This window comes from Aythya fuligula, chromosome 17 (genome assembly GCF_009819795.1).
Source record: "Aythya fuligula isolate bAytFul2 chromosome 17, bAytFul2.pri, whole genome shotgun sequence".
Lineage (NCBI taxonomy): Eukaryota > Metazoa > Chordata > Aves > Anseriformes > Anatidae > Aythya > Aythya fuligula.
The window spans coordinates 1,892,506-1,903,670 of NC_045575.1; the positions used below are offsets into that span (position 1 = coordinate 1,892,506).

Consider the following 11,165-nt stretch of genomic DNA (forward strand, 5'->3'; position numbering starts at 1 on the left):
AAAACTACAAGTCCCAGCGTGCCTTGCGGGCGGCGCGGTGACGTCAGGCGCGGCGCTGGGTTTAGAGGGGGGAGGGGGGCCGGATGTGGGCCCCTTTGGCTCCCCGGAAGGTAAGATGGCGGAGCGGCGCTGCTCAGCGCAGGGCCCCGGCGGCCGCCATCCGCCGCCATCCGGCCGCGGGGCGCTGCGATGGGGCTCAGGGAGGGTTGAGGAGGGGAGAGGGGAGCGGGAGGAGGCGGATGGGTCGCGGATGGGCCGCGGCGGAGAGAGGGAGACGCGGATGGAGTCTACCGGGGCCTAGCAGGGGGTCGGGGCCTGGCTCGGCTCCGGGCTGGGGGCGCTGAGCAGCGCCGGGCTGGCGGCTGGGGAGCGGCAGCGGAGCTCTGAGGCGTGGCGGGGCTCAGGAAGCCCAGCAGGGGTGTAGGGTCCTGAAATATCGGGTGCTGTGCGTCTGCAGCCTCCTGGGTGCCCCGTGGTGAGGTGTTGAGGCATCTCACAGCAGTCCCAAGCAGCGTTCTCTGCGGGTGAGCAGTGCCCGAGGTGGGTTTCAGCTCTGCAGTGTTCCTATTTGCATTGTCTTTAGGAAGTGTCTAAGAACCATTAGGGTGGTGCAGAGGGTTGATTTGTGATTCTTTCTATCGGTTTTGGCATCTCAAATGTTGCTCTGTGCATCTAGTGATGCGTGTTTGTTGTTCTGTTCGCATCCACAGATGGCGGGTGAGAAGAAGCCGGCCCAGAAGGCAGGAGAGAAGAAGCCAGGCCAGGAGAAAGCGGGCAACAAGATGAAGAAGCGTAAGAAGCATTCCAGCCGCAACCCTGTCTTGGCTCGGGGTATTGGGAAATACTCCCGGTCAGCCATGTATGCCAGGAAAGCACTGTACAAGCGCAAGTACACTGCTCCAGAAACAAAGGTACAGTGATGGTAAATGCTGTGTTTAAGTAGTTGTGCTGTCTGACAACTTTTTGTGGTGACTTCCATTTGAAATCTCATTTATTTTCCGTTTTACTTGCTTACAGATAGAAAAGAAAAAGAAAGAAAAGCCTCGAGCAACTCTCAGCAAGCCAGTTGGCGGAGACAAGAATGGGGGCAGCCGTGTGGTTAAAGTCCGCAAAATGGTAAGAAAAAGCCGAGGTGGTGTAGGGCTGCAGCACCGAACTTTTGGCTAGAGGCTGTGCCTCCTGATCAGGGTCGTGCAGCAGCCTGACTGCAGCCAGCAGTACTCCCAACCCACGCCGTGTATCGCTGAGCTGTGTGCAGTTATCTGCTTGATACAAGTCCATTGACTTCTCTGGGGGGTTCTCTGGGGAGATGCCTGTGATTTAGCAGGCAGAAGTGGGATATTCTCTGCCAGGTGAATTGCTGTGCTGAACTGGAGGTATGCTCAGAAACACAGATCTGGTCTCAGCTTCTATAGGTGCATCATTGTGTCGCAAACACTGTTATGGACTGTTCCTGAAGAGCTGGTTGCAGTAAAACCTTTTAGAGAGATCATCTCTATAGAGAGAACTGTATGTCTTCGAGAAGAAAGAAAGCTTTCATTATGTTTTAGAGTCTATCTCATGGAATACTGGTTGGTAGAACGTTTTTGTTCCTTTTCTTCTAGCCCAGATACTACCCAACTGAAGATGTCCCTCGCAAACTTTTGAGTCATGGCAAAAAACCCTTTTGCCAACACAAGAGGAAGCTGCGGGCCTCGATTACTCCAGGAACTGTTCTTATCCTTCTGACTGGTCGTCACAGGGGCAAGGTAAAGGGGACCATTCTTGTATTCAGTCCACGTTGGCTCACGCAGCAGCTTTGTGGCACTTCTGTGCTGAAAACATTTTGACCGGGTCACCCCGAATGACCAGCTGGTGTCATGGGGCACTGCTCAGCCACCAAGTGTGAATCTGCAAACCCGATTGTGTTCTGTGTGTTCTGTGTAGATGGCTTTCTCCTCTCCTGCCTTTAAGAGAAATAGTCTTTAAACTAATCACCTTCTACACAGAGCTAGAAGTAAAACAGGCCAATCCAGTTGTTTATACAAGATGAAGGGAGTCCTGCTGCAATTTTAAAAGGTGTAGATCCGTGTCATGCTCATTTGGTGCTGTGGAATAGCAGGGCTGATGCCTGTTCATGTTCCTGTTGCAGTGAGACCAAAACTTTGGCTAGCTGTTAGGAGGAATTACAGTTTTTTTTAATTCCTTCCATTATTATGCAGTGATACCAGCAAAGCTGTACTCTGACAAACATTGGTAGCTCAGGTCGTGTGGTGGCTACTTCTCATGTAGCACAGTTGCATCCGTGGCTACTTCATCAACACGTGTAGCAGCAGCATGGGCTGAGTGTGGACAGGATCCCAGTTTGGCTGCAGTATTTTCCAGATGTCAAAGAAGTAACGCTGGGACCAGAGGACTAATGTCATCTCATCTCTTTTCAGCGTGTTGTCTTCCTGAAGCAGCTTTCTACTGGCCTGTTGCTTGTTACAGGTAAAAATAAAAAGTTGAGGGGTTTGGTCCAGGTGTGTCTGGGGTTAGTAGTGTTTGTGAGCTGCACGCAGATGGCTTGGTGTGTTACCTGCTCGTGTAACTATGAGGAGTCACGTTTTGTGACTTTGCTGGGAGGTGAGCGGGAGATAATAAAGCTGTAATGTCTAGAAGAGATTGGGAAGTGGCCTCAACTTCTCTAGAGGCTGCAGAGAAGGGTCTTGTTGACTTCTTTTTTAGCTGTAAGCATCTCACACACCACAAAAACTTAGAAGTGGTGGCTGGTGCCAGAAAAGCTAACCTTCTGTCCTGTCTGTCTTGTGCCTTTAGGACCCCTGGTCATCAATCGCGTCCCTCTGCGCAGAGCCCACCAGAAGTTTGTTATTGCTACTTCTACCAAGGTGGATATTTCGGGAGTGAAAATTCCCAAGCATCTCACTGATGCGTACTTCAAGAAGAAGAGGCTGCGGAAGCCCAAGCACCAGGAAGGAGAGATCTTTGACACTGAAAAAGAAGTAAGGAAGACCATTGCTTGTTCTTTGTGAATGTCCTTGTTACTTAAGGCCAGGCTGGAAAGGGAGAAATTCTGTGACACAACGGACAACTCGATTTTAAGTGGTCCCCTATAAAGCAAGGTGATGCTGTTAAAATTAATTACAGCAGCACTGAGATGAACCCTTCTAAATCTGGGGGTTGTTTTCTGCTTCTACCCTAGCAGAACAGCAGCAATGATTATTCTAGTTGAATGTAGGCTTATGGTTTGTTTTTTTTTTGCTTGTTTTGTTTTTGTGTGTTTTTTGGTTTGTTTTTGACCGAGAAACACCTTTACTGCCATGATACTGCCAACAGCCTGCTGCTGGCTCTGATCACCTGCAGCACAAGCCAAACAGTGGCTTCAGTTCTCTCCACCACCTCCGGTCTCCTACCACCTTTCCCATATTTAGAACAAACGGATAAAACATTTCCTGAAAATGCTAAAACTCAGGGTTTGCCCTGGATTTTCTCATCTCTCTAGAAGAGTCTGAAGTCATTCTGTAGGATTGTAACATTATTCTTCCTGCTCTTCCTAGAAATACGAGGTAACGGAGCAACGCAAGAAAGACCAGAAGGCGGTGGATTCCCAGATCCTTGCACAAATCAGGAAGGTGCCTCAGCTCCGTGGGTACCTGCGTTCTACATTCTCTCTCTCAAACGGAGTCTATCCTCACAAATTGGTGTTCTAACTGTTCTGAAAGCACCGCATTAAATTTGAGGGGAAAACACAAGGATTTCTGGTGTCTTCATTGCATTCCATAATTGCATGCGTTACGTAAATCTTACAAATAGTTGCGTAAAGGACAGTAAAACTATTTGTGGTATAAAGCTCTGAGGGACTATATGCAGATGACTAGAATTTCGAGTGAGTGCGTATGGTTTGGGGAGTGGTGGTGCTTTGTTTTTGTGAGATTTGGGGCTTTTTGATTGGTTTTGCTTTCTTCTTACACAATCTTGTACAAACAGAAGAGGATAAGCAGTTGCATTTCAAATTGCTTCACTGAAAATGAGTTGCAGAAAAAATAAACGAGTTACCTTCTGGGAATAGGGGATGTAAATGCTGGCTGAATACCCTTCAGGATACGCTCCAGAATAAACATCCAGCTCGGTGTCAGTGCCGGTGGAGTTCTCTGCATCCCTACTGCTGAAACCAGTGCTTCAGGTATCTTCTGTGAAGAGCAAGGTCGTAGCAACAACCCACTGCCGGGTGACTCATTAGCATTTTACAGTTTGTACAGAGCTTTGTTGAAATGATATTTCTGATGAACTGCTTTGATCCATCAATCACTACATAAACCCTGGCAAATATAGCAACTTCTCAGAGGCATTTCAGGAGCTGTGCCTTGCATTTTGAAGTGGAAACACTGGGGATAGTCTCGTGAGTTTTGCAGGGTAGCTTAACTTTGGAATCAACAAAATTTGGAATGTATGTTCCTTCCCAAATCCCATGTTTGTTTCCTGTTTATCTGTGGGCTTTGACATCTTTAGTTGGGAAGCAAAAATCCTCGCCATTGCAGTACCTGTGGAGATCAAAACAAAACCGTGACTTCTAATTCTGTAGTCTGAGAAAGTAGTTAAAAAGCTGTAACAGTTTCTGTGAAAGGCCAGTATATCGCTGTCCTAGGAGACTTGGGGAGTCAGCAGATTTTCTTACCTTAGAAATCAGCAGCAGAAAGAGTAGAGAACGATCATCCTGTCTGCTTGCTTTCTCTGTTGAGGTCAGTTATCAGATCTCTGGAAGAGGATGTTTGGGCAGTAATAGCTCTGCTCTTACAGAAGCTGAGGATGTACATTATTAACAAATCTGGCATGCCTGAGCTCTTTCTTAGCCAGACTTAGGCAGGAAACCAGGCTTATATAACTGCACCATCTGTCTTCCCATTAATTCGTAGCTGAAAGTAGCCAATGGGGTCAAACTTGACAGGGAGTTGAGATTTCATCTAATTCATCTGAGCTTCGTGTAAAGGCTAGAAAAGGGAGTAATAAGAGCCCTCGCTGAGGTGGAAGCTCACATCTTGTCTCATATTAGTCACGAGAGCATTGATGAGGAAGGAGGAGTCAGGCTTTATGTGCTCCAGAAGCAGTGGGAGGGGAAAAAAAGTCAAAACACTGGAGAATACCTGGCTCTGGGTTCTTGCACATGAGGGACTGTGCTCGTTTTATAGCTAATGCTGGCTGGTCTTGCAGAGTATGGAGGTGTTAGAACACTAATTAATTACCATCCTCTTGATAATGTAAAACTTGATGTTAGCCTGGTTCAGCAGAGGGAGCCAGTGAGCAAGCTTTGTCTGAATGCAGCACTCCTGGCTGCTGCCTGGGTGTGCGTCTCATGACGCTCGGCGAGGTTCTGCCCTGTGCTGCTCCAGGAATCTGTTTATTTTTCGCTGTCGTCAGAACTACATTTGTGATGAGTTGCATCTTTTCGTTGTACGTGGTGTGGTGGGTGAGGGGTATAGTCAGAGGCTTCTTAAATTGGCGTGAGATTTTGCTGCAGTGAGGGGACTGGCCTGTTTACATAAATCAGCTCTAAAAAGCCTAAAAAGCGTTGCACGCATCTCACTGCTAGCACTAAAATAAATTTACCGGTACTACCAAAGGAAAATTGTTTGATGTTCGGAAATCTGACTTAAAGAAAAAAGTCTATGTAGGAATACTTAAATAGGTAAAGGGTAAAACAAGAAAGTAGACCTCCTTATCTATATAATTTGTAGCTCCATGCAGTATTGCAAAGCCTGCAAACCAAGATTCAGTTGCGCAGTTGTGGTCTAAGAACACTTAAGAGGTGCTAAGGCTTCCATCCTGCCCCTCTCTGGGAATAGGGAAGTTGTAATAAAATAGTTCTGCTGGTTTGTCTAAGAATAGCCAGGCATTCAGATGTAATGGTGTTTTCTGTAATTATCAATTACTTCGACACATTCCCCGTTTGTGTATCAGACGATGTGAAATAACACTGAGACCCATTAGCCTTGTTTACTGCACGGGGAGGCTGTGACTCCCGGTGTGCTGTCAGGATGTGATTTGGTAATGTAATTCAGTTCTCTTCCTAGGTCTTGGTGCAGAGGAATGGTCTCATGTGCTGCTGCCTCCTCTGCCCCGCTACTGTCACTTGTCTGACTAGGTGGTGAGCCAGGAGCTAAAGCAGCCCGAAACACAGCCCTGTGAGGGGGGGGAGGGATGAATGTTTCCTTCAGGGATCTAAAGCAGCACTGAGTCACTGTTGGCCCAGATGAATGTTGGTGTCAGTACAAAGGACGTGGGAGCAGGCCAGTTTCTGGGGATGCTGGTGGTTAAGTCAAATTTTAACATCAAATCAAGCCTTTGCAGTGCCAGGCATCTCCTCAGGCTTCACGGCAGAAAATTGGGGACGGTAAAACCCTCATCTTTCATGAGGAAAAGTAGCCTGTGGACAGCTGTGATTTGTCTCACTCTTAACCTCTAAAATATGTCCCTTGAGTTCTGTGAAATCCAGCATTTCTCTGAAATGCTTTGGACTGGGGGATGGAAAAGAGGAAAAACGAGGTCTGTACAGATGGCCAACTGAGAAACAATGTGAATGTTCCGAAGGATTTTTCAATCTAGATAATACTGTCCGCCACCTGAAAAAGACTCCCATCAAATAAAAGCTTTTGTGTGCGTTCTTGCTGTCCCACAGCTTTTCTCATTCTGAGCATGTAAACAGATCTGCAGTCCTGGCTAGCTGAGTCATTGCTTTTCACTGAGCATCCCCCACAGAAGAAGCTAGAGACATCCAAAGCCTCAGTCACCCAATGAAAAGTGCTGGAGATGTGCAGGTCCAAAAATAGTGACAGACTCAACCACAGCAGCACTTCATTAGCATCAAATGTGCTCTTTGCTTCAGCTGCCTAATAAAGTGATATGTAATTATAATAAAGCATCCTTGTGAGAGGAAAGACGGAGGGATATCGGCTTTCTTGGGGAATTGGTAATAAGATGCAATGCCTTATTAGCTGTGAGCACCTATTTTTACCTATTAGCTGCTTTTGTGAAATGACCTGGTGGATTGAGTCCAGGCCAGAGAGGCCCTGTCCCAGCTGCTGTGTTGGCTGGCAGTCTTGGGAGGCAGGCATTAGCTCAGCTGCTGGGACCAGGAGCCTTAGGGGAAGCTGAAGCTCAGTTGCAAGACAAGGTACTCTCCAGTGCCAGATTCATGAAGAATGTTACCTTTTGGCATTTCAGGTTAGATGTGCTTTTTTTTTTTTTTGTCTGTACTGTTTTAGCCAGGTGTTGAATCCCTTTCTTTGCTGAAATACGCCCAGATATCCAGCAGTCAGTTATTGAGTTCACCTCTGCAATAGCATACCTGCAGAATGTGCCTCGTCTCCCAGGGGCAGCTGAACCTTTTTTTTTCTCAGCGTATTTCTACCTGATCCTTGTCTTTCCTCTCATCATATCTCACAGAACCATTGCTCTATGTATACCCAGCTCCACTTCTGGAAAAAGCTGTTTGGGATCTTCTCACAAGCTCAATAAAGAGAACTTGGGAATGGTTTATTTGTCTTCACCACCTGGAGAAAGCTCTGCTTTAACCTCACACTGTAGGCAAGATCAGCTGAGAAACCATTCACAGACAAGGAGAGCTGGCTTAGGCGTCTTTCCTCTAGCAAGTGCAAGATAACTCCTTCCCCTCTTCTATTGCTGAGTCTTATCTCATTTTAAATAATTCAAGCACTGGAAACCCCATCCAATAGATTTTTTACTAACACAATTTGTTCTAGATTCTCTGTATATTCTTTCAGTGCATTTTGTTTCTTAAAGTGAAGAGGGCTTCTTGATTTCTCCTTATTAAGAACAACAAAAAGTGTTTTTCTAACCAATGCTTAAAACTAGGCAAACAATTCTCCTGCTCAGTTTGAAACTGGACAGCAGAGCAGCCCGGCTATGAAGATTGTGTTACTGATGTCTCTTAAAGCTCTGTAAGGATAAGAGATGACACAATTTTCCTGTGCGGTTTAGGGCATTAAACCTACAAATATTAGTAGCTCCTAATGCATGCAGAGTTCCCAGTAACTTCTGTGAGGATGCAGTAAAATGGGAACTCCTTACCTGCTAATTTGATTCCTTTAGTTCTCCTACATTACAGTCTGCGCTTAAGCACTTGCAACTCACATTGTTTGAGCAATTACAGCAATTAAATCCATATTTGTATAAGGATCTTATGCATAGTAGTTCTCAATATATTGTTTCATATTGTTCAGGAAGCCACTAATTGAACAAAGTGAGCCAGTTCTACGGGCTGTAGTCAGCATTTGTCATGCAAGAGGGCTGGTCTGTGAGGATTACATGCGGAATTTAACATGCTTACCATTAAGCGACCATGACATTTCTTGTTTAGTTGTTTGGTTTTTTTTTTTCCTTGTTTTGCAGATTCATTACTGTATAGTTTAGTCTATTATGTTTGTACAAGACAGTCAGCTAAAAGACTTAGAATCTCTGGTGACGTTGTGTTTCTGCACTCTCACCAATTAGCAGTTCCTAGCACTGCCTGCAGAATTTTTCTAACAGTTGCAATAAACAGCTTCTCATACTTTACACACACTGAGCACATTGGCTTTGTGACACCCAGCAGAGGTAAAAACTGCCATTATAACACCAAGAAACTGTACACAAAGGTAAAAAGATTTATCCAGTCCATTGGAGCACGCCAGGGGGATGCTGAGAACCTCACCAAGCAGCACTAGAGAAGGCTTTAAAGCCTCACGAAGAAAATAGAAGACTAAACTAGAAGCAATTACATTTCATCTATTCTGTCAGTCCTATGGGATCTAGAGGTTTTTCACTTGCTTGACAGATGCACTTAGAATGTAATTGTTTTTAAAATTAAGGTCTTCAGGTATAACACATGGCATCCTATTGTTCAAAAGGCTCATTTTCACACAAGGAAAAGAAATACAAAGACTAAATGTGCAAAAATAGTCCTAGGCAGAAATTTTATGTCCTTTATGTACAAGGAAGGGTGGTTATGTTTCAGAACAAGGTAGTATGAAGGCCCTAAAAAGAATAATGCACGCTTAAAATGTTTCTTGGGAGACGTTTGGGTAAAATCACCATTCAGATTCCTGATGTAAATGTCCTGCTAAGCTGAAGTGAAAATCTGCTTCATGGAATTTTGTTGAAGTTAGTGGGCAACCGTGGCTGTTCCTTAAAATAAGCACAAAAAATAAACTTAAAATAAGCACAAAAAATAAACAAACACCTCTCTAGAATCAGAGAACCAAAACAGCAACTATTGCTCCAACACATGGCAAAACTTCTGTACATTGCACATTATCCACATGGTTTCCCTCTGAACTAGCACAGAAAGTGCAGAAAGGGCATTGGAAATCTGGAGCTTTAAATTTGTGTGAGAGAAAAGAAGCAAACACGTGCCTATGCTAGCAGCACACAGGATGAAAATACTGGCTTTGGTCAAAGTATTGTACACAAAAATCTGTGGTTTATCTAATCCAATACTCTGGGAAAGTACGCTTTGTAAATGCTTTGTAAATAAATAGGACTTCATCAAGTCGATGCCTAGCATCATCATGTAATCATCTGCTAACACAGGCAACCCATGAATCTCCAAACTGGCTAACAGCTTGAATCAAAAAATGAAAATAATACGAACACCGTAAAAAATTATGTGGCTTGGGCTTACTTGAAATAACAGCTGATTTCACAAATACCTGAGAAGAGTGTCCCAGCGTGAGCCTGTCAGTGCAGCTGTCTCCTGGGGGGTTTTCAGAATAATCGTTCGAATCTGTCATGCACAATCCATAGCCCTGTGACAGCAGAGGAAGAAGGGGGTGATGAGCACAACGCACGTAATATGGCCACCGCATTGGGTGCAAAAGGCTGAGCTATTTGTGAACTATTTGAGTCTGTTTGTGAACCGATAATCTAATGAAGGCAGTGATGCTGGAATAGTCCTCCAAAGAGTTGGTTGGCCTTGAAGACTGACAGATAGTGCTGCTCTCAGTTCTTCCATTGCCTGATTGCTCGTGAAGTTATTTTACCTGAAGGGTAATTAACTGTTCTTCATGGTTTATCTGCAGGCTACTTGTGATGCTCTTTTTAAACAAATGCTGCTATGTTGTTAAGCATAAAGCCAAGGGTTTATAAAACAATTTCAGAAGAGTGATTTTACCTGTCAACACTGGGATTTTATTAACACTTGACATTCAAACGCAGCATTAATAAACTCAGCTCTACAACATTACAAAGAAACTGTCCTACCTCTAGCAGCATGAAAATATTTCCAACCATGCCGGCCTCATCTGGGGGCCAGTCCATCACAAGTCTGTGAAATGATGATTTATTTGGCCTTTACTGGCTTCTGCCATCTGTCTGTAAGGAACAGAAGGAAAAACAGGTGAGTCATAGTGAGCAGAGCAAGACTGCACCTCTCACAGAAATCAGCAACATCCCTTCGCTAACAAAACCACCGTAGACACCTATACCCTTCTTTGTTTGTCTCTCTCATATTTATACTCAATGTAAGTTGCTCACCTGCTGTGGCTTTATTGCATAACAGTTCTTACTCTTCCTTTAAAAGTAGATTATTGGCTGGAAAATACAGGAAAAGAACAAAGTCCTTCAAGAAAGAAAGGAAGGGGAGGCCGGCACTAAGGGAAGAGCACCTTTGGAATTGTGGGCACTTACAGCTGCAAAACAACACCACACAGAGAGCAAAATTGTTCTCCCCAGAGGAGAAGGCATTCCAATTTGCACTGCATGGCTTCAGTTCTCAATTAGTGGCTTTCAATTTGAGTTTGTTTTGAATGCCTGTCAGCACTGAAGAGAAAATCAGTGCAGTGTATAGCATTTGCTCAGACCAGGGATTCACTGACCTGGCTTCCTTTTCTTAGGAAAAGGGTAGTTAGCGCTGCAGTGCCTGTAAGAACCTGCTAATTAAGTCTTCACAGGATCTTGGAACTGATTAGTGAATTTCAAGTAGAAGACAATAATAATAGATGCTCAAAAGCCACCTCGTTAAAACTCCTCACTTAAAATCGAGTTTTGGCTTTTTCTTTTGTGTCCTGTTGTTTCAGACTTTCTGGTCACTGTTTTCTAACACCCTTGCAAGTTATACCTGTTATACCTCCTTAGAGGTGTGCTCATGGAAGGCAAATCATTTTTAGATGAATAAAATGTAATGACTTTGGGAG

The 11,165-nt window shown here is 44.7% G+C and overlaps 1 protein-coding gene across 1 annotated transcript; it reads left to right on the plus strand.

The window, feature by feature from the left end:
- Positions 1 to 671: 671 nt before the first annotated feature.
- Positions 672 to 3,734, plus strand: RPL6 (ribosomal protein L6). Its single transcript, XM_032199270.1, has 6 exons — positions 672 to 911; positions 1,018 to 1,116; positions 1,605 to 1,748; positions 2,421 to 2,469; positions 2,797 to 2,981; positions 3,537 to 3,734. The coding sequence occupies exons 1-6, from the start codon at positions 711 to 713 to the stop codon at positions 3,687 to 3,689; spliced, it is 831 nt and encodes a 276-aa protein (XP_032055161.1). The 5' UTR covers positions 672 to 710; the 3' UTR covers positions 3,690 to 3,734.
- Positions 3,735 to 11,165: the final 7,431 nt, after the last annotated feature.